Source organism: Amblyomma maculatum, chromosome 3 (genome assembly GCF_055883805.1).
Source record: "Amblyomma maculatum isolate TAMU_Amacu chromosome 3, ASM5588380v1, whole genome shotgun sequence".
In the NCBI taxonomy this organism is placed as follows: domain Eukaryota; kingdom Metazoa; phylum Arthropoda; class Arachnida; order Ixodida; family Ixodidae; genus Amblyomma; species Amblyomma maculatum.
The window spans coordinates 117,809,943-117,832,841 of NC_139346.1; the positions used below are offsets into that span (position 1 = coordinate 117,809,943).

General features: G+C 44.3%; 1 protein-coding gene across 4 annotated transcripts in view; it reads left to right on the top strand.

The window, feature by feature from the left end:
* The window catches only part of LOC146195799 (arylsulfatase B-like), a 67,916-nt gene that overhangs the window by 36,989 nt on the left and 8,028 nt on the right, over positions 1-22,899 (top strand). For 2 of the 4 annotated variants that reach the window (XM_084597923.1, XM_084597925.1), the window contains exon 8: positions 22,428-22,724. The exons of 1 other annotated variant lie outside the window; for it this stretch is intronic. In XM_084597923.1, coding sequence (XP_084454049.1) covers positions 22,428-22,724 — 297 coding nt within the window. Of the gene's footprint in view, positions 1-8,537; positions 8,662-13,251; positions 13,412-14,805; positions 14,916-16,874; positions 16,986-18,709; positions 18,836-19,769; positions 19,897-22,427; positions 22,725-22,899 lie in introns of those variants that run through there. One more of the 4 variants, XM_084597924.1, reaches the window with a different exon arrangement.

Below are 22,899 nucleotides of genomic sequence, written 5' to 3' on the forward strand. Positions count from 1 at the left end.
CCCACGTGGGTGTGTAGCCAGATTAAGTTACTTTTGTGGTCGGGAGTGCAGCCGGGCAGTATGCGTGCGGCAGGAAGGCACATGTAACCTGCTGAGAAATTTAGAATAGCTCTTTTTGAGTAACTGAGAACTGTGCGCTTACGCAGGTCAGCGATGGCCAGCTCTATTGCTGTTTATTTTGCTGCGGTGGGGGAGGAGGCGCGCACCGCGGCGGCGGAGATAAAGGTAGACTGCGGCGTGGTTGCACAGACCACATCGGTTGTTGCATCTTGCCTTGCGACGTCCAGGTTTATTGCCTGTTCGTCGGTAGGGTAGATGTCATTAGTAAAAGGGGAATTAGTAGAAGGTGGGGCAGAGACTGAAGTAGTAACTAAAGTGTAGGGTGAAATTTGTCACATCGAGTCAGTAGTAATTTAGAGCTTGACAATGCATTCAAAATTCGATAAGCAAGTATTAAAAACATTACCTCAAAAGATTTCAATGAGATTCTACTGCTGCAAAAATTTAAAAGCTGTAAACTCGAGTGATATTTTGCACTTTCTTGTTACATAATGATTGTTTTGAGAAGAACTAAAGGAGTTTCATTTGATTCCTGGAAAATGAATATCCCTTAAATATAATAATTTGTTATTAGTATTAGAAGTAATAACATGCTCGATGCTTGAAGTACATCATCGCAAGTAGGAGAACGGAGATTCGGTCGAGTGTATAAATCTAGCAGTAAAAGTTTTTATGTCAATTCATACGGCTCAAGCCACATTATCGTCAACGGTTTCAAGATCGGAATTTCGGATACTGCACAGAGAACTGTCAATAAACATTAGGGCCCCTCTTCCTGCTTGGTTTAGGCCATGCTTCCGGGAGGTGGCCTTGATTGATCAGAATAATTATTAGGAAAGAAATCACAAAAAGGAGTATTGCTCGAGAATCTAGTTTCGGCAATTAAAACAGCAGTGTAACAATACATCGAAACGGAAGAAAACTATTCACTTGCCAAAACTGGAAGATCTCGGGCATCTTCATAGAATAATGTCCAAATTAGTGACCACTGCACTTTAGCGTCAGTACGAAGAATGCAGCATATTATCTTGGGGGCTTTCAACACAAATCCTCGAAAATCAAATCCATTGGCCAAAGTGAGTGCTGAAGAGACTTATTGTACGAGTCTTCATCAGCTCAAAGATGGAAGGATGAGTAGGAAACGTACCTAGTTTTCAACTTCCGACAGGAAATGCGGGTGAAACTTACTGACCTAAAAGGTTAGTGAGCTTCACCGACGTTGATTCGGGACTCAGCTTAGAGACGAAAGTAGATTACGAATGAATCTTTTGTTTGGAAGCATTGAGGACAGATGACCTCGATTTGCCTTAGTGATCGGGCGTTAATACTTCGTCGAATTAGGAGGGTTAACCGCAAGGAGAGGAGCCCGGGCAGAAGGTGGTCGCAACATCATCACCGGGAGCCATCCCTCGATGAAGAGCAGCCGAATAGTTCGCAGCCAGTTGTCCACGGCTAAGATTTGGACGGAACCCGACTTCATGAGAGAACGCTCACACTGCGATAAAGCAGTGCGCCGCAGTACCTCCTGTCATAGGCCGCGAAGGTCGACACGTAGAGTGGCAGTGACCTGGGCTTGGTGCGTGAGGGCCTGAGGGTTTTCCTCACGATGGCGCCCGGTCTCTTCTCGCAGCTGGGCGACTTCGTCGCACAGAAACGAGGTTCGCTCGAATGCACTGAGGATGAGAGCCCATAGCGATGCAAGCTCACCCCATGCTCGCCAGTCGGGCTTGAAGAGGGATGACCAGCTGGATTGTTTGACTGAAACGGCGCGAGCGGAGAACGAAATGTAGCTGCCGACGAATCGCCATCTTTAAGACTTGCACTGCAGGAAGACGAAGTCTACAAATTGCACATGAATGGCTGAAAGCTGGACTTCAAGATTACCAGCTCATCATCAGCCTAAGTGACACACTTCGAGTGTACACACTTCTCGAAGCCGGTACAGTGAAACAGTTGCTGCTTACCGAAGAAAGCGCGTCCTTACTGGCAGTCTTGTACTAATTGCAAGGGAAAGTATAAAGTCGGAAGTGTGGCTCTAGGATATCTGGACACACTGTACCAGTCAGGGACCATGTTAAGTACATTTTGGATAGTTTGGATGTTAAATACATTTTGGATGTGGGGTTTAAAGTCCCAAGACTTGATTTTGGCTTCAGCATGGTTTTGGCTTCAGCACAGCTCTTCAGAAACTATACTGCATACTAATTCTTTATGGTTGTGAAGACGTTCTTTTTAAAAATTGCGACCTTCTTCCGTAGCTTCTTTGGGGGTACCAATCACAACACACGACGAGACAGACCAACTTGGCTAGAATATTTTTATCCACACACATTGGCGGGATAAGAGTGCGACTACCAACTAGGGCTAGGACTATATACAAATCGTCAAAAGTTACCGGGTTTATTGGAGGAAAGAGGAGCCGTTGCAGACGCTCCAGGTCGGGTGAACAGAGTCGGGGAGGTATGAAGGGTCGGCGATGTGAGCCTGGGTAAACCCAGCAGAAGGCTAGGCGACTGAACGGGTACAGGTAGAGACCAGAGGCCTCAGATTGCCGTACAACGGCTGACGTGTCAGGCTCCATCTCACGCCTCCGCCGAACGTACGTACCAGCAATGAACTGCAGTCAGGAAACAAGTCGGCCACTCCTAGGTCCTGTCCCTTGAGACAGCAACAGGGCCAGCTCAGGAGACGCCAGGCAGGCCTCAAGTCTAGTCACACGGGTTGTAGTCCTGGTGGAACATGAACTACACTATCTCCGCGGACTCCCGTTCAGCAAAACTCATGCTCCCTTGTTCTCTTCTAGCCGTGCCTCGCACCGTTCGAGCTCTTGTTGTTGTTTATTAAATTACATATGACGCATACCTACATAGGGGGATCGACCAAGAATTGGCCAGTAAAGAAAGTTGTTGATGCCTACTTGTCTAAAAAGAAAATGAATTAAGGGGACGAGGAAATAAATGAAAAAGGTGAAAGAAATGAAATAAAAATTAAAATTCATAGCACAGACGGGAGATTGAAACTGGGATTCTGCAACAAGTGTTGTTAGACAAATTGAGCAAGGGAAAAGATTTAATTACAGTAAAAAAAAAACACATTTCCATGTGGTAGAAATAGACCTTTGACTGTGGTCAAAGTTGGTGGCGCCAAAAGATAATAATATTGGACTACTCATCACCATCTTCCAAAGAAGTGAAGCGGCGGCAAAATAATAAAAAACGATTTATGATTCCGGTTCACTGCGAAGTACGTAGGATGAAGAAAGTACAAAGCCAGACCTGTTAAGAGCTGATTTTTAGAGAAATTTAGAGAAAGAAATTTAGAGCTGAGAGAAACCTTTCGAGTAGCAGTCACTGGCATAATTTCCTGTTCCAAGAATATTTGAGGTGCCGGTAATTTGCCTTTGGCGCACGTTTATTTAACTTTTCAGTACATATCATGTGCGTGAAATATCCTAGAACTAAGCTTGGATCAAAATGAAGGAAATGCACATTAAGGGCATTGAAGATCTTATATTTAAAAACTCGCCGCATTCTTTAAGCTTCATTCTGAGCATTGTCATGGATAAAATCATGACTTCAGCGTTTTCCAGTTTACTGAAATGCCGCTTGTTTGAGCGAAGATAAGCTTATTAGGGATTACTTATGTGGCTATGCATGTACACGATCCCATTTTGGTTTTACCGAAGGCGCGAGCGTAGACCGCAGGTAAGATAAGCGCCGTATGACAGAACGCAGCAGCGAAAATCAGCGAGAATACGCGCATGCGCGCAATGAACAGTGTGCGGCAGGTTTCTTCACCCGGGCTATCAGGGGAAAGGGACCCAACTCCACTTGCGGAAGAAAAGTTAAATGGAAGGTGATAGCGGACGAAATGTCAATTATAGCTTTTTCTTCTGCTTTCTGTATGCCCCTGAGAAAAGATTAGAATAGAAAACGGGGCGCCCCCCTTTTTCCCGTATTAGACGAAGGTGTGAAATAATAAGCAAAACAATCTAATAAAACGTCGTCTTTATCGCACTTCGCACTGTGCACCCCCTTTCGTTTGCTTTATTACCAGTGGGAGCCAAGACATTTTTATTGAGGCCTTGTGTTTCTTTTGTTTTCGCATTCTTGTTGGTAACGCATTGGTATCGCTTCTGCGATTTTCTTTGCAAGATGAAAGCTTTTATTCAAAAGACTTGCATTGACAGGCGCCTTTCTCGCGAGAGGAGAGTGATGCGTGAACTATAAGAAAAAGGGAAACAAGTCTTACAAACGTAGCATAATTGCTACATGCATATCGCATTCTATCAAGCAAAAAATGCTAGCACTTCACCCTTTTTTATAACATCCCATCGAGCTTCAAAAAATAAAAAGAACACCTAGATAAGATGATCAAATAAGACGGGAGTATGGTCCTGTTCCCGAAACAGCCTGATAGAGGACAGCTGCCCTGGGTGGCTTTTAGCACGCATGCGCGTATTCTTGAAGACTTCGCCGCTGCGCTGCGTTATACGGCACTCATCGACTTGTCGACCGACGCTCGCGCACCCACGTCAAAAAATTTGGAGGGTGTACATTTACTTCTCCTTTGATAATTGACGCAACTGATCAGCATGTGAGCGTATGACCAAATTAGCACCGACGGTCATGGTGAGATTTAAGTTTCTAAAAGAAGGCTTTATTCTTTTAAAGCATAAAAGGCTGCTGGTAGCGGCTATGTTTATCACTAGTTGTCACACATCTGGCTCCAACAAAAACTCTGCAAAGAAATGTGGTGCTGCAAGTGCGATAAGGTGCAATCTGCTGCATAGCCCAGCGACTGCGAAACGAGACGCTCTAGTAACGAGCGTCGTTCAGCCGAACGCTCTGCAGACAGCCCTTGCAACGCTGTTTTGACCCGGCGAGAAATTCAGGCGATTGTCGTGGACTGCTCCTCTTACACGCATTTGATGAGGACGTTCTTATCTGCAGGAGTTTGAAGTGGGCTATGATCAAGCTGTCACGTATTGCAAGGAGTTAACTGTTTTTGCGTGCCTCTACGTTGCTGTGGGAAAAACGATGCCAGCACGAGCTTCGCAGTCGTTATGTGTCTTAGAAAGGTTAAAAGGAGGTATCTCTCAGGTAGCACAGAATGTGGGACCCTAGTAGGCCCGATATAGGCAAGTTGGGCTGAGGCAACCGTCATAAAACCTGCATCGGTCCCTGATGGTACAAAATTCGGCAAGCCCCATTTGGGCTTGCCCCTGTTCCTGCTGCATGGGTCCTATAGCGGCGTTGCTCAGGCTAATGCAGGGCACATTCCTGCATCCAGACCACAAGGGTCCCTTGTCGGATATTTGAGGGCAGTCCAACCTAAATGTGGGCTCTTTATGGGAAAGCCTTCATGGATCCGAAAAGAGGCCGCCCCCATTAAATATTTGTGGGGCTTACATCTGCCGTAATAGGGAAAAAAAACGGACGTGCCCACATGCTGCCCCAATCGGCACCTTGTAGGTTACTTGAGGCCAGGTGAAATATGAATAAGAGCTCAATTATGGTAAGCCCGCGTGAAGCCCAAGTGAGGCAGCCTTAGCTAAAACGCTTTAGGTCCCACATCGGCTGTAATGGGGCTGGAAGGCAGGCGTGACCGCCTGGTACCAAAATCGGTCCCTTGTGGGGAATTTGAAGGCACGTGAAAAAGCAAGTGGGCTTGAGGTTCAAAAACAAAACCCAGCCCAATTGGGGCTGCCCACACAAAACCGCTCTAGGTTCCACATCGGCCTTAATGGGTCTAGAAGGCGTGCCTGCAATTGTGCAATCATTCTTTCCAATCTTTATTTGTATTAGACGTCGCCCTAAATTACTACTATAGATTATATGTATAATAGTTGTTGCCATTTTTAGTCGTTAAAAATATTACATGGCTTTAGTTACGCTAAAATACTAAAACATGCTGACTGCTAACTGTTGCTCCTTATGCGGTTGCTGTGAACAGCCTGCAACTGTCACCACAATACTGCTACTTAGAACACAAATCTCCATAGCCTGAACAAGATGTACATGACGTCATTTAGGTTAGAATAATGTTATGAAATATTGTAAAATTTATTCATTGTGGCTGCTTAGAAAGGGCAGACATGTATAAAATAATTACTTAATTATGTGCATACATATTGATTGGGAGAACTTCGACTGGGGCATCCCATCAATTACCTGCATCGGACCCCTATGAGAATAATGTGGGCAAGGCCAAGTGCGGCTTGCGTTATAGAACCCGCATCGGTCATATGTAATTATCTGAGGGGCTAACCGAAATAAAAAATAAATGTTCATCCAGAGCGGCTGTCCGAATCTGTCCAAAGTAGGACCATTGGTTGGTGGGATGTGCCCTTTTGGCAATGCGGGAAAAATGTGGGCAGCCCCGCAAGGGCTGCCTACATCAGTCCCTAGCGGGGCCCATCGGGGCTTTGTCGACAGCCCCCTTCAGGCCTACGTCGACCCCTCTTGCAGCACCCACACTGAGCCCAGCGGGGCTGTCCTGCATTGCCTACATCAGACTCACCGGGGCCCCACCTTCATAGCCCACTTTGTGCTACCTGGGCTTATACCAGGAATAAAGTATTACAACAAAACCTACAATACCAACGGAAGCAATACCTATCGGCACTACTGATTGCCAATAATGGAGATCAGATGTAATCATAAGTGGTAATAACATTTTTGTGCTACCTCAGTAAAGAAGAAATGTTTCTTGAACTACGATTTTTCTGAAAAATATGTATAGCTTTTCCTTGCAGCGGTTCAGTCGCATTGGGGGTTGTCACTTAGTCAATACTTCTTAGCAGTAACTACACTGATAAATAGAACGTAAATTACAATTCAACATAAATTAAAACCATTGCCGGTAATAATAACGCCAAGCCAGCACTGCTTTCACAATTACCACAAGCAGGTCCCTCATGCGCACCGAGCACGTTTCAATGCTGAAACTGCTTTCTGCTTGTTGAGGAAGCTGTTTTATACATAAGCAGAAACCAAAAGAGCTAAAATAGCAAACAATCAACAAAAATAAAAATCAGATAATTTTTGTTTTTCAAAAACTTTAAAGCGGTTATCAACCGAACGTCTTCGGCATATAATTTTTGATGATATCGCGAATGCATTGTTCGAAGGTAACTGTTCTTGCTCTCACTGACCACACCTCACGGCGCTGATTCGAGTACGATGCTCATGACGTCAACACTGGGAAGCATGTACCTAGTGCGAGCGAGGCGATGAAGCAGCAATATATATTGAACGTGGTAAAAGCTACACGGTGGCATTAACCACTGTGCGCTCATCAGACGGACGGCGTTTCTTTGGCGTGGCTGGTCAAGGGTATCCGTGTTGGCATCGTAGATCATATTTTTTTCACAGGTAAGACCTGCTTCTGCAAGTTGTTTGGGCCGATGGTAAACGTTCTCCATTTGTATCGGCAGTGCTCCATTCCTCTTGAAGCGCACGCGAAAGTTGGCCATTTTTGCTAGCATTTCGTGGTCGAGACCGATACCGGTTCGGCCGCCATGAAAGCGGCGACTACGTTTCGACACCGCCAGTAAATATCTCCCACTAAAAACTCTGTTACGACGGTCTCACAACTCATATTTAGTTAGTCCGCCTTGACACTGTCTGGCCACCAGCTATAGCAGCACTCTCTGCTCTACATTGGCTACGCCTTCTATTGTGAACATCTCCGGCGAAAACGGAAGCATTAGCACTCAGTGCCATTCGCCTTCCCTACATATTGCAGTACGATCCACATTCGTCACTTCCGCACCTAACGATCAGTTTCACGGGCGGATAGTGGCTACTTCATGCGGTTGATCCTGAAGCGTTCCTCTGGAAGTAATATTTAGACTCTCGTTGCACCAAGACTGCCAGCTGCGGACACATTCGTGTCAGGGATTCATTAAATTTCGTATAAAAATTGGGGATTTACGGACATCAGGGGTTCCAGTACACGCCCCTTTTTGAGCCTCAGCAGCCGAATTAACTGGCTGGCTGCTAGTTCCCACACTCGACTTGTTGCGGTAGTAACCACTCCGCACAGGCCTAAACTGGATACTTTACGTTCGCAATTCGTTAGATTATGCTAAAACTACAGGCACACAGCTGAGTGAGCGCCCGTACGTTGAATTGTGATTGCGTAAGAAATTCAGTTAAATGCGATGCGCACAACATTGCTATGCGGGAGAAGTTTAAAGAATCGATTAATGCTTTGTCCTCGATCCGCTCGCTTGTATAAATAGCCAGCAAAGGACTAAGTTTGCTGCCGGAGGCAGCTTGCGTTAAGTTTTTTAGCCTTTTAAAGAACAGCGGCTTAAATGAGTTCATAACTGCAAGTGCTAAAAAAAGGCGTCAGTGTGAGAACTTGCTATAGCCGTTTTGAAAAACCGTACGCATCTGGCTGCCCTATTTGATAATCTTGCCTGCATATAATAGATACATATAAATCGCTTAAGCCTGCTCTTTCAGGTACCCAGAACTCTCTACGATGCTTTCGTGGCTGCTGTTTATCAGTGTGGCGTGCGTCGCCGGTAGCAGCGTCAAGACACCGTTCCGAAAACCACCACACATTGTCTTCATCCTTGTCGACGATCTGGTAAGTGGCTTGAGCAAGAGATACCGTCGTGTTTTTAGATGCAGTGTCTCAGAATAACCTGGCAAAACTACCAGGCCATAATGGATCGATATCTCCGCTTCTGTATGCATGTTCCGAAAACACTTGGTCATTCTAATATTTCAATGAAGAAACTCTGAACCATGGTGAAGTCATTTTATATTCATACCATGCGTTTGACGTCCCCCATGGACGTCGTTGCGTCGTCTCGTGATCACGTGCGTATGTGACAGGTTCTGGGCGTCGGGGAGGTTGTAGGCCGGAGGGGCGACGTCCTCTTCATCATAAAAGCGGAATCAGCCCGAAGCAGGTCCAAACCTCTTATGTAGCAGCAGGCAGGGTGCCGTCCGTTGACTAAAGAACGCCCTACAAGGCTCGAAGGAGCCGCTTAACTATCCTTCCGTTGCTCCCATTTTGGGAGTTGAACTTCTCCCATGCATCTGGATCAGCTGCCTTCTATCCCACAGCTTTTCTTAAGGTGTCCGATGCTGGACGATACTGCAGTTATTCCCTTCGCCGTCAACTTTGTCGTCCAGCTGTACCATTGGGTCACGCCTCAGGCCTCAAGGTCGCTGGCCCAATAGCCTGCAGCCAAACCACCTTTCCCAACTTTGCTGTTCGCCCGTCCTTGATTACGCCTTTTGGCACCTTCATGTCGTACTCACCTATGGGGCTGAAACGTGGAGGCTAACCAAGAGAGTTCTACTTAAGTTGAGGACAACGCAGAGGGCTATGGAGCGAAAAATGGTAGGGGTAACATTAGAAGATGGGAAGCGTGCAGAGTGGGTCAGAGAAATAACTCAAGTTACCGACATTCTAGTAGAAGTTAAGAAGAAATGGGCATTGGCAGGACATGTAGTGCGAAGAGAGGATAACCGATGGTCGGTTAGCGTAACAAACGGGGTTCCAAGGGCAGGAAAGCATAGCAGGGGGCGTCAGAAAGTTAGGTGGGTGGATAAGGTTAAGAAGTTAGCAGGGGTCAAGTGGATGAAGCTAGCACAGAACCGGGTTAAATGGAGAAATGGGGAGAGGCCTTCGCCCTGCAGTGGGTATAGTCAGGACGATGATGATGATGATGACGTCGTCAGGGATCCTGGCAAATGGTTTCACCGGATCATCAAATCGTTGCCACTTGCGTTGCATTAATTCTCAGGACTAGGAAGTCTGGTATGAGCTTGGAGTCTAACCGAGGTCCGGCTCTTGGTTGCGCTGCTTCCGCGTGGCGAAAATGGGTCGTCGCTTTGGAGTGGGCAAGCACAACCGGCCAGCTTGCCATGCGCGCAAGTCACATATTGAATATTCCTTTCCGCTGTGTATTTCCAGCAGCACGTTTTCTCTATATTCATGTGCATATTATCCTAATTCATGCGCATATCATTCCAGCATTGAAATATCTTCAGCGGTGATCTAAATTTACCTTTGTATTTTTTGGACGTGAACGACGCCTTGACTTTATCAGGTTTCCGTCCTGCCGCATTACACAAAGCTGGTCACTGCACGGGGCTTTTTGTTCAAAGTGCCATTGCCGCAATAAAATTTATTCTTAGCAGTGTCCCACTACCTGTTGATCGCGGGCAAATGTCAGCGCACGTTAAAGATCCTCAGGTGGTTGAAATTACTCCATGGCCCTCGACTACGGCTCCCCTTTATCTTTCCACTTTTACTCCCACTTTCCTCTCTTCCCTTATGGCACGGTTCAGGTGTCCACATAGGGAGATACTGCACCTTTCCCTTCCTGCGAACCTCTTATTATTATTTATTATTATTATTAGACGATAAAGTACATTGATGTATTTGGAATATGAAAGCCCATTTTAGTGTAATCAAAAGTAGTTTTGAGTCTGTGAATTATTGTCCGTCGTGGCTAAAACTGAAAGTGCTTAATCATGTCGTAGCCCGCCATAACTAGAACATTAGTGATCAGTGATTTTAGTATTCAAAGCAATTGTTGCCGAGGTAAACGAAAAAATTAAATGTTATTGCCTACTGATACCTGACAGGGCGTTTCCAGTGCATTGTGCAACGCGCCCTGAAATTCTATGCCTTTCGTTTTAGTCACACGCGAACTGATTGAGGTGTGGTTGCAGAAGCTTTATCTATTAAAAGTGAACTTTATTTTTTCGCCTGACACACAATGTCCAGAAACACGAATCGCTTTTTTGCATAATATGCGGCTGCGCGTTCACGGCAATCACGTAAAGACTCGTTCTTTATTCACAAAATAAACTGAACCCAGAAATGTAGTTGACACTTTATCTGTTAAAATATACTTAAGCGTTTCGAGTACACATAGAAGACTCCAATAGACGTAGGCTTGGCTGATTGCGATACGCATGCACGCCGATTGCAGTATTAAGAAATACCTTGAAGGCGCGTTATTGTCCACGGTGAGGAATAATCTGCTTTCAGTGCACAGCGGTAGCGATTACCTCCGTTAAACTCAAGGCACCCACTACAGTCCGCAGTAGAGAAGGGGTTACTACATTGGAGAGCGAGTCCAAGGAAAACCAAGGAAGGTGGAAGGGGATCACATTAACGAAAGCTAGTTGCAAAAATGATCATTCGCTCTTCGAATTGAAATTAATTTTCATGGCCCCAACTTTAGTATCCTACCTTCAGTGTTTTCTGTTTGATGCCCTGCGCTCGCATGATATAACGATGCCACATGGCAACCTGGAGAGCTTTCTACAGCTGGTGCTTTCAGTCCCATTACTGCCTTGAGTCCTCCGAGTCTAATCTGGCTGCATTTCAAAATCTCAGAATTCAGAACCACCCAAAGGTTCCGATTGTAGATTGCAATTGAACTGAATTGGAATGATAATTAACTTGCTTAACTCAAGCGATTTTAGAAACTATTCCACTATGCATCAGAGGGCTCTCTCAACATATGACCTGCCAGGGAACAAATTTTTGACAGCATATGTTACCCATAAAAACTGCAGCATAATGTGTTTCCCTTTAGTAAGTACAGTGCTTCAGTAAGTACCGCGAGGAAATTTTACATGTTTCTCTTAAAGTCATCGATTTTGATCGGCCGCTAATAAGGTAGCAACTGCGAGGTTACAGCTTGCCTTTAAAACCCTCCCTTCTCGCATTTGTGTGCCGTGTTTTGCGTGGAAGAAGGTAGTGATGGAATTAGTTCAATAGCAGCCTAGTGACCACAGACCAGCTCCACGAATAATTTGTTTCTAGTGATGTCAACAGCTAGCACACCATATCTGATGCAAAAACCCTAATTCTGTCGCATACAAACATATATACGTACGTTCCGAGTGGTCCTGCGATTTTTCATGGTCGAAGCTTTCAGCCTCCAGTGACAGCTACAGACCTGACTTTGCGTTCACCTGACGTCCGACTAGACCGTTCAACCGCAATGGAAGTCAATACGCGATGTTTTGGGTTTGCTGCCAGCTTTCTTATGCGTGCTTCTATAATGGCATGGTTTCTATAAGATAGAAGGACCTATAGCGGTCAAGTTAGCTGAGAATTGTCTGGCCTAGGATTCAACTCTCGAACCTTTTTGCAGTGCGCACGATGGCAGAGTGACAACTGATGTTGAAAAACAGCAGTCTTGAAAACGACCGTGAATGGGATGAATTCTGCCATTTGACGCACGATCAAGTCTTGAAGGTCACATTGGGCCTGCGTCTGTGCTAGCGGAGTGGTATTCTCAACGATGACGAGAATGTCATTGAGAGCATGCCTGAGAATCTCCCCGTTCGAATCTTCTTGACGCTCTTGCAATGCGCAAGTGAAAAACTTTCTTGCTTGGCAGGATGACTTGACGATATGTTTGTGTAGACCAATTCTGGAACTTCCGTCCGTGCTCAACTGTTTCGTCCACGTTTATCATAATCAACCTTAGAACAAGCTTAGGGAGAACAGGACAGCTCTCGGCTGCCGGCGGCGCCGGTGTCCACTAACCTCCGACCGCATCACCAAAACAAATGCTGCGGAATCTGCCCCTGGAACACAAGGAGGGGCGCCTAAACTACTCAGTCGAGTTTGTGAGACTGCCGACGTTCGTTTTTCATAGTAGGTGGCATGTGTTGTTCCTGGTTTGAGTCCAGAAAGATGGTGACTAACACGGCTTCGTATCGCCCATTGTCACTGAAGTAATGTTGCTGTTAAATTGACGCAGAGGCTGGCAAATGAAGGCTTATCATGGGGTTTCGAGAAGGCACACCCGACATTTGTCACCATACCGCAGAGGTTTCATTGCGGAATGCAAAGCAGACCGGATACAAGAAACCGAAACAATAAACAACTCAACTTCCAAGCAGTTTACCTGATAGCAGGACGCTGCATTGAGCACACAAAATGACCAAGGGATTAATCATAGAAAAGGTGGTACTTTTTCTCACGCGACTGTATCCCGCTGATCTCCCAGCTTCGCAAAAAACACGCAGTTCTAACTTCGCCCAAAAGTAAATGTTCTTGTTTGACTACCATATTATTACTTTCCGTGGAAAATATTTATTATTGATTAGTAATTGCATCCCCTTTAGAAACTTGATCTGTATGCCAATAACCCAAAGTCTGAACGCAAAATACTCAATTTCTTGTATTCAGGGTTGGGCCGATACCAGCCTTCATGGGTCGGCGCAGATCCCGACGCCCAACCTTGATGCTCTGGCCAGCACGGGCGTGCTTTTAAACAACTACTACGTTCAACCACTTTGCTCGCCTTCAAGAGGAGCCCTAATGACGGGACTATATCCAGCACATAACGGTAACTCTTTCAAGCGTCTCCGTCAAATCATTAAGTCGGACTAATTGTAACGGCTTGCTGGAATCATTTTTTTGTACGGTTTAAAACAGGCACAAACAAAGGCGGCGCACGACGCACACTACTGGTGTTCTTTGTGTGTTTTTTTTATATATTGTTCATGTTTTTAAATCGCCCAGGAATTGCTTAGAGCAAGTCTTTCAGGTATTGCATAATGATATCGGGCTACTACCGCTTGTGCCAATGCACACATTTGCTTTTCACAGGAGAGATCCTCTTCAGATTTGAAAAACAAGCTGGCTTTTGTTTTTTACCGTAAAAGGGCACTGACAGATATTTTGTGACTTGATTGTTCTTCAGAAGCAAAACATATTCCTTCGTAAGCAAGGAAATCTAAATGTATAATTAAAAATTTAAACAATATAAATGCCAGAACACACTCCGCCTGGGTGGCGCAGTGGTTACGGCGCTCGACTACTGTTTCCGAGGATGCGGGATCGCATCCCGGCCTCGGCGGCCGCTTTTCGTTGGAGGCGAAAAGCAAGGCGCCCGTGTGCTGTGCGATGTCAGTGCACGTTAAAGAACCCCAGGTGGTCGAAATTTCCGGAGTCCTCCCCTACGGCGTCTCTCATAGCCTGAGTCGCTTTGGGACGTTAAACCCCACAAAATCTAAATGGCAGAACACATCAAAAGTCACCTACTCGGAGATTTGTAATTCGGAGTTTAAAAATCTTATCTTGGCTATTGCGACCGCCAAAACTATCAAGGGGAGGATGCAAAGAACGCCGTCAAGAACGTGTACTCCACGCACTATGTATATTGTTTTTGCTTCTTGCAGGTGTATGTGTTTATATATTTAGTTTATTTTCTAAACGTGCCTTTACGCTGTAAATGTAAAATGTTTCTTCTGCAGAATAAATTATTTGTAGCATCAACTCGACATTTTTCTTCTGTTATAGGCTGCGCTCATAAGGGGTCTCTTTCATAGTCATGTTTTTATATTAAAATACACAAAATTAAGACTGGAAGGCACCTCAGCATTGCTTGTATCGAATCCGCAATACCAGCACACACAAACGGGCAGTTAAATAGTGTTGCAGCACATAAGTGCAGCATAAATAGTGTTGCCGCATTTTGCAGCATATCTAGAAGCACTCGTTCTTCCTCCATGGTGCAGTGTGAATCATTCTCTATAACGATACCTGCAATTATGACGGCACTTATTTTTTTCAGCCAAACAAATCGAAAAAGCGGTTTTGAAATAGTTTTTAACGTGGATAATAATAATATGAAAACAAAGCGACTAGTTAGTTAACGCGGTCTGCGAAGGCCGCTGCAGATGCCTCTATAATAAGACATTTTGTTATTAAATACGGTTACCGCACTATTTTGTGCAGGTATACGTATGCCGCTAGTGGGGGCACAAGTAGCTGGTCTGCCGCTGCAGTTCAAGATTTTACCTGAGCATCTCAAGGACCTTGGCTACGAGACGCATATTGTGGGAAAGGTAATGTTAACTCCAAAACTACCAAAACAGTTATAATAATTACGAGAATAACAAATTTTTGAGCGGGCTCACAATGGAGCCTACTCTCCTTGAATTTATTTTTCTGACCAGCTTGCAGTTTATTTCGGGCGAAACGCTACTAAGATGTGCGACCATAATTATATATCCACCCATCAACTCTGAAATGAAAATTAGCCCTCAGTATAGGACAAGCTGGCGGGCTAGTTGGTGTTGGTCCATGGTTAATATCGCTTAAACACACGGACAGCGTCAAGAATACAGAAAAGACGACGACGTGTTTCATGTTCATGTTACTTTTTGTAGCCCCGAGTGTTAGAAATCGCCACGGTTGGTGCTTTTGTGGGTATGTAAGCACTGTATCTGCGTTTCTAGAATAAAGTTCAGCGCCTGTGTCGTCTTTTCTGCGTTATTTACCGTGTGTGTAAGCACTGTTAACCATGGATACGCATCAGCAGCTCAACTAATTTGCAATATACACCTCTCCGAATCGGTTCAGTGCTTAGGGTGCTCTGGTACTGTGCCCAACAATGCTGATTGTGCCCGGCCGCACAGACCACTTTTTGATGGAGGCGAAGAGCAAGGCACCTGTTTGGTGTGCTATGTCTGTTCACGTTAAGATATCCAGGTGGCCAGAATTTTCTGACAACACCGTCTCTCTAATATGACTTCATTTTGGGATGTCAAACCCCATAAAACTCACACCTACACTTTCCAATATCCGTTTGATTTCGTTATATCTCATAAAAACGTGAGCAATGCGAGCTTATACTTTTGTTGCTCGTCTGTGTCTATATTGCGGAAAAACTGAAAAGCCGGAAGTACTATTCATTGACATTTGGCAAGCACTCGCAGATTATGACTAGCAGCTTACCGGTATCGCTCAAGAGGAAAGTATACAACAGTTGCATCTTGCCTGTACTCACCTATGGGGCTGAAACGTGGAGGCTAACCAAGAGAGTTCCGCTTAAGTTGAGGACAACTCAGAGGGCTATGGAACGAAAAATGATAGGGCTAACATTAAGAGATAGAAAGCGTGCAGAGTGGCTCAGAGAAATAACTCAAGTTACCGACATTCTAGTAGAAATTAAGAAATGGACATGGGCACGACATGTAGTGCGAAGAGAGGATAACCGATGGTCGCTGAGGGTAACAAACTGGATTCCAAGGGAAGGAAAGCGTAGCAGGGGGCGGAAGAAAGTTAGGTGGGCGGATGAGATTAAGAAGTTCGCAGGGGTCAAGTGGATGCAACTAGCACACAACCGGGTTAAGTGGAGAAATATGGGAGAGGCCTTCGCCCTGCAGTGGGTATAATCAGGCTGATGATGATGATGATGATGATGGCTATTCCTGTCTTGAATAAATATATAACAGCGCAAAGAGACAAGGACGAGGCGAGACGACCAGGACGGCGCTGAATTTCAAACTTTTATTACGAACGAATCGCTTGAAGATATATACTCTGGCGCACTCAGGCGTCACTGTCAATGCATGCGCAAATAATTGCGTTCTTTTTGAGAAAGAGTAATAGAGGCAGAACAAACCCATGCTTCTCCCCGTATACATATGAGTTGAGGTTCTAGGATTTCTCGTGTTACACGTTGTTTGCTCGTTTTTCTGATAACAGTGCCAGCAAGATCTGGGGAACAGTCCTTACAAGTAAGGGAGTGGATGGCCAGAAAACCTTCAAAATCTTTGCTGTTACGGGCATTTTTTACATTGTTGGCGCGTTCTCTTAACCTATCAAACATCTAGTTTTGCCTACATATATTATTCCATAGTTTAACGGAATTTCGTATACTACGCCTTCGATCTCTTATATTTGTTTCTTCTATTATTTTAGACATTTTTAGATTTTACATTTTAGATTTTACACTCGTGCATGCACCACCTACAAAACATGAAATTTGCTTATGCATTCTTTTTGGTTTCTCAACATAGTGGCACCTGGGTTACTTCAACCTGAATTACACGCCAACGTACAGGGGGTTCGACACCTTCTTCGGCTTCCACAACGGACCAATTGACTATTACCGTGGAATAATGGAGCAGGTTAGTAGAATGATGTGGCTGGCTGTGTCTGAAAAAGAAAAGTAAACTGAGCTTTGGTACAGGAAAGTTATATTTGAAGATCACTTAGCTTGTGGCTGAGCCAGCACTGTTCTTTTAAATTATCTGTATTCGAAAAAAAAGGGCGAGTGGTACCTTAGAGAAAGAAACCTTTCATGGAGCTTTCATCTTCGGCCAGTCAGTGTTTTTGCAACGAATGTGTTTATTTATAAGCGCCTAGCACATGAGTAACTAGAACAGCTCTAGCATTGTTATTGCAGACAATTACTCTTTGGTTCTTTTAAAGAATTTGGCGAGTATATCAACCTCCCTGTGTCGGAAGTATGCTTGTAACACATGAAAAGGGATGCATCTCTGACGCCTATAACCAATAATTTAATCAAAGATAATTTTCAGTGAAATCATGGACATCATTCTACATATTCAGAATATATAATCGAAGCTTCCCAGTTTTTGTGATAGAGGAAATCGTCGTTGTAAAGGAATATACCACATGGAAAGAACGCAGAAATGTTCTGGATGGGTTCTGTAATGTATACTGCGGAAGTTTTTTATTCAGCAAGGCAAAAGGGATTACCTGCTTACCAAAACACCCATTTAGGCAAAATCTACATCTTAAATAAAGTTTACAAATAAACGTCATGATGGCTTGGTCCTAAGTGTATCGCTTGGTCCACAATAAATTTTGTTACTGGCACTGAAATGTTTATTTTCGGCCTGGGAATCGCGGGTGATCAATATATTTCTGAGTAAAACATTTGCTAGTTACGTGCTTCTTCATTAACAAGTTTACTTTCCCACTTCCCTTTAACTTGCCGGCGTAAACAATCTCAGCAGCCAAGCGGGAAGCCTGCGAACTTGCGTTGCTAAATTCTGGAGAGATTCACTGGCAAAACCTATTTTTTAAGTGGTGACAAACTCGTTGGTGGGGCAACCTATAACCATTAGGTCAGAGCGAGATAAATTGTAAACTGGAAGAAAACGATTAGACACGGAGCATGAAATTCTAATTTGTCAGCCTGTAGTTAAAACGGACCGACCTTAGACGAATAGTTTGACCATATTAAGGTGCAAAGATGTAATAAAACCTCCGGTTCTTGGCAAATTTTCACCTGAAAAAAACTAAATGCCCTATTTGTAGCCTGCACTCTTAGTCACTCAGCTCTCGATATTAGTATTTACTTTCATAAACTACTAATCGTGTTTATATTTGCAGGGCGGTTCTGCGAAAGTGGAGTAATGTTTAAGCAACGAAGCAGTTAGGTAACGTCCGCATAGTGTGGCTATGTGGTACCGTGATTTGAATTTGCTGCAGTGAGGCAACTTTTTACTTTGGTGAAATATGCGGATATTGAAAATCTTTGCGGGTACAAACGTTCTACTTGAAATTTAAGAAATATCCATTTCCACCGTAATAACTGTTTCTACGTGTTACCGCTGCTTGATTCCTCGGTGGAATGGCTGCACTTGGCTATCGGTGGGTGTGAGGTAGGTGGCATGTACCTGGTCACATCTAATAGTCAAGATGTCCGATAACGTTGCTGTCGTTTTTTAAACAATACATGTTCTCGGTTCAGTTTCTATTATTCGTAGTAGTGATTTTCTGCCACAGAAAATAAATATTCCACTTTCTCGTACATAGCATGCAGTGTAATCTTCTTTCATATGAAAAGTTGCTGACCTCGTGTGACCTTTTCCGACTGCAGGAAGGCCACATAGGACTGGATTTCTGGAATGGTACACGTGCGCTCCCACTGAAAGAACGCACTTATGCAACCGCGCGGTTACAGGATCATGCCAAATCCATCATCGCCAATCGGAACACTTCGAAGGTAACAGCTTGTTCTTTGCTGGAGTCAACGAGGGCTGCAGCTATCACCAAAGCCAATCGTGCGTCGTGAAAAGCTCTCACTCTCATGCATTGTGGTGAACATCGTCATCTCCATTAAGTTCCATCTTGCACATATGTCATCTAGGTAAGCGTGGGCGAGGTAGCGAACTCAGTACCGGGCGAATCCACTACTAGGCGGCGAGTAAAAAAGAAGTTGCAGAAGTGGCACCTAGGAACCCTAAATCAGCATGGCGTAGAATCCACTCTGGCTCAATACAGGGAAATCAGGCGTGCTATACAAGATATCAGGACCCCCCCCCCCCCCCCCCCCTCCGAAGAAAAGCCAGAATAATATGTGGCAGAGAAGCCTACGAATCGAAGAAGCTTGCCAAAAACGAAGCGGCAGCAGCCTCAGCTGCTGCAGCCGGTGACAAAAGCTTGTGAAATTTGGCTTAAAGATATTCGGTGCTCTACAATGTTTAATATTCATTTTGTGCATTGTTATCGCTGGTGGCCATATAATATATTGTAAATGATAATTATCATCCGCAGAAAAAAAACGACTTCTCAAGCTATTTTCTCTTTGCTAATTTTCAGGTTTCTCTAAAGGGTGCGCTTAGCCAAGAATTTCATTCCATGGAAATTTATTCAATGAACCTGAGTCTCGGGTGTTGTGCAGACGTTTCATAAGTGTTCTCATTGATATTTTTCCGCCAATTGACTTGACCGCCAGGGTGCCGGTTTTGTTACCAGCCGCTATATCATTCTTGGCACAACCGAAAAACGCAGGTTTATGGTCAATAACAATTATTCTGTTTTGCCAATTGACAGTTCTCTTCGAAACACTGTGCTGGTTTCAAAAAGAACTCTAGAGAGAACACTACGCCGGGCCTCTCTCTAAAGCGTGACTTGTGTCTTGCTCTAACTGGATTCAGCCTTTGTTCCTGTACTTGGCCCATCAAGCAGTCCACAGTGTGTACAGCCCGGAATTCCTGCAAGCTCCAGTAGAAAACACGAAGAAGTTTCCGTACATTAGAGATTCCAGCAGGAAAATCTTGGCAGGTAAGTAAAAGAGGACACTGTGATTGTTACTAGCCAATAAAACCGAATAAAAGCTATTGTACCTTTAGTGAAGCTCAATAATAAAAACAGGAAATGGAACATGAGCTAAAAATGGAGATGCGCATAAAAATCTGGAAAGAAAAACCTCATCTTTAAATAATTTATCCAATATGCAATATTCTACTATTCTGACTAATAAGCGAACAGCTTTAAATATTTTCGTTTCTAAAAGACATAAGTTTCCACTATATTCTATAAGCTTAATCCTTTTTGTGCCTCGAAGTTATGCTCGAATGTTGACGACGTTATTAGGATAGCGTTCAGCCCTGGAAAACAAGACATTGCTTATGTCGGATAAATCATGACATTACACGAGAGCAGAGTTTATAAAAGTTCAATTCCTTACTATGCGATATTGAAGAGGATCCCGTAGCTTTTTATGGGTTATCTGGTTGCCTTTTGTTTTAATTGCCCTGGACTCATAATACTTTATTCGTGAGACCACTGCGCATTCCATGCTTTATTGGTCTTTGTTGAAGTGCTTGATTCATGGACACACGGTGCTTGTCCCAAAGTTGTTTGTAAAGCGACGTAGCTATATGGTCATGTTCGAGGTGACAGTGCATTGATTCGCGCGTGATTGTTGACATTCGGAACAGAATATCGGGGCCGAGTAATCCGTGGTCGGCTGCGAGAGCAGTCTCTCTGCATATCTAACAAACGGAGCCTGGCATCGTCGGCATTTCATAAAAGCGACACATCACCAATAATGTTAGAATCTCGTTAAAACCGCCTGATGTGATCTCTAACGCCCCGCTCAACCAACGCGCCTTTGTTACAATGTTGACATGGTTTGGGTGCATAAAAAGGTGTCCAAGTCGTGGATGCGTTTCTTCTTTGCAGGCGCTCTATTTCCTTTCTTCGTACAGAGACTACATAAATTTTCCTCGTTCTTGTTCGTCCGTGCATTAGACTAGGCGGTCGTGTGACGTGACGGTGGCAGCGGCGGAGGCATTAGGCAAGGCCCTAGTGGGAAATGGTCTCAATGCTGTCACAGTAGTGGTCTCTGACAGTTATTTTATACTTTTCCAAGGCTGCTTTCTTGATTTTTGTGATCCCAGTAAGTGTAACTCCGAGGCAGAAATAGTTGTTTAAGGGTATGTCTTACAAATCGAAGTGTTTTGTAATGTTACCAAATGGTGCTGTGTGAGTCGCTACTCCTGTGGAGTGGCCGCCAATTAGACTACGAGGTTTTAACAGAAAGTATATGGTCGTTTTTAAAACAGTGGTTGCCGCCGGTTGGACTTATATGTTTTAACAAAGTATATTGTCACTTTTGAAACAAGTGATACCGCATTGTGCCGTTGTTTTGAAATGGTTCACTTTGGCATTTAGAATTTTTTGTTTTATCTTCTTTCGCACATTAAAATGGTTTCGACATTTCCCTGTAAGGACTGCCTTGTTGTGCAACAAATACCCTATCAGCTTGATTGTGCCTGAGTGCTAGGAAACAAATTAATTACCTATCCAAGAATAGTTGGTAGCAAGGTATGAAGTAAAGTCACAACTGATATAATTAGGATAATCTTAGGCTTTAGTCAACCACATGACAAGGAGGGTTTACTTAGACTAAAAGACTCTCTCCTAGCAATGTGGCGAGAAACAAATGAGTTAGCTGCAACCAAGCCCTGCGTGCGGCCTTAACAGATTACGAAGAAGCTTTATGCTCAGTCGTACCTTCCGTAGCTGTGTGTGCAGCACAGAGCCACAGTGTAAAATAGCTACAAGTCAAAATGCTTAAAGACGTCTATAGGTGCACTCATAGCATAAGTTAGTAAGATGTGGAGAGAAAGCGTTGTGAAATATAGTTTCGATGTTTGAATTTCGCAAATGACCTTAAAATGCCAAGTAACTGGAAAAGTAAAACTGCAGGGAGGGTCTGCAGTAGAAGTGTACTACAATATCCAAATATTCTGCAAAACAGGAATAATTTGCGATGAGTATGAAGAGGGGCTCCATTAAAGTAATACGGTGCTTAAGAAAGGTAGCGACCGCTATTTGGGACCACGAAATGGAGCTAGAAGTGCAAGATAGTGTGGAGTGCATTCTACAGGTAATCTGTTTTCCATGAGATAACAGTATTCCTGAAGAGGGAAACTTAAAATTGGTCGCAGTCGTTGAAGTAAAAACTCCTCAGCCTAATTTCAGATCATCGTAACAAGGCATAGAAAACGAAATATTGCTGTAACTCTACAAAATCATTATGACCACAGAGGAGGCAGGAGAACAAATGCCATTCACTAATATTTAGTCAGAACTATGCAGACATAAACAGGGAGTAGTGGTAGTAGTCTGACGGCCATAGCGCGCACGGCGAAGGGTTAATTAGAAAAGGCCCTCACCATGTAATCTGTCTAGTTTAATTGAGAACATAGGTGAACACCCATCAAGTAACGCTTCCATGATTCCAACCTACTCTTCTCTCTTTGTTTTGCGCCAAAAGGCGGATTCAAATATCTTTCTATTTGCAGGAATGATGGATGCATTGGACCAGTCAGTAGGAGAGCTCGTTGAAGAATTAGAGAAGGCTGGCATTTTGGAAGACACAATTCTGGTCTTCAGTACAGACAACGGTGGTCACCCGTACACTCGCGCTGACCCTAACCGAGGCTTCAACTGGCCACTGCGTGGAATTAAGGGCACTGTCTGGGAAGGCGGCATTCGAGGAACAGCGTTTATTTGGAGCCCGCGCCTTGACGTCAGCCGCAGGGTGTCGACCCAGCTGATGCACATTTCTGACTGGCTTCCAACACTTTACTCCGCTGCAGGTAAGGAACCGTTGTGTACTCAGAGGCATAAATCGGGGCTTTTGTGGGAAGTGGCTTTTTGATATGCCGCTAAGACCTCACTTAGGCAGCAAAAATGCTCGGATCGATTGTTTAAAAATTGTTACATTAGCTCTTTATTGATACAAATACGACTGTTAATAAGGATGCTATAGAA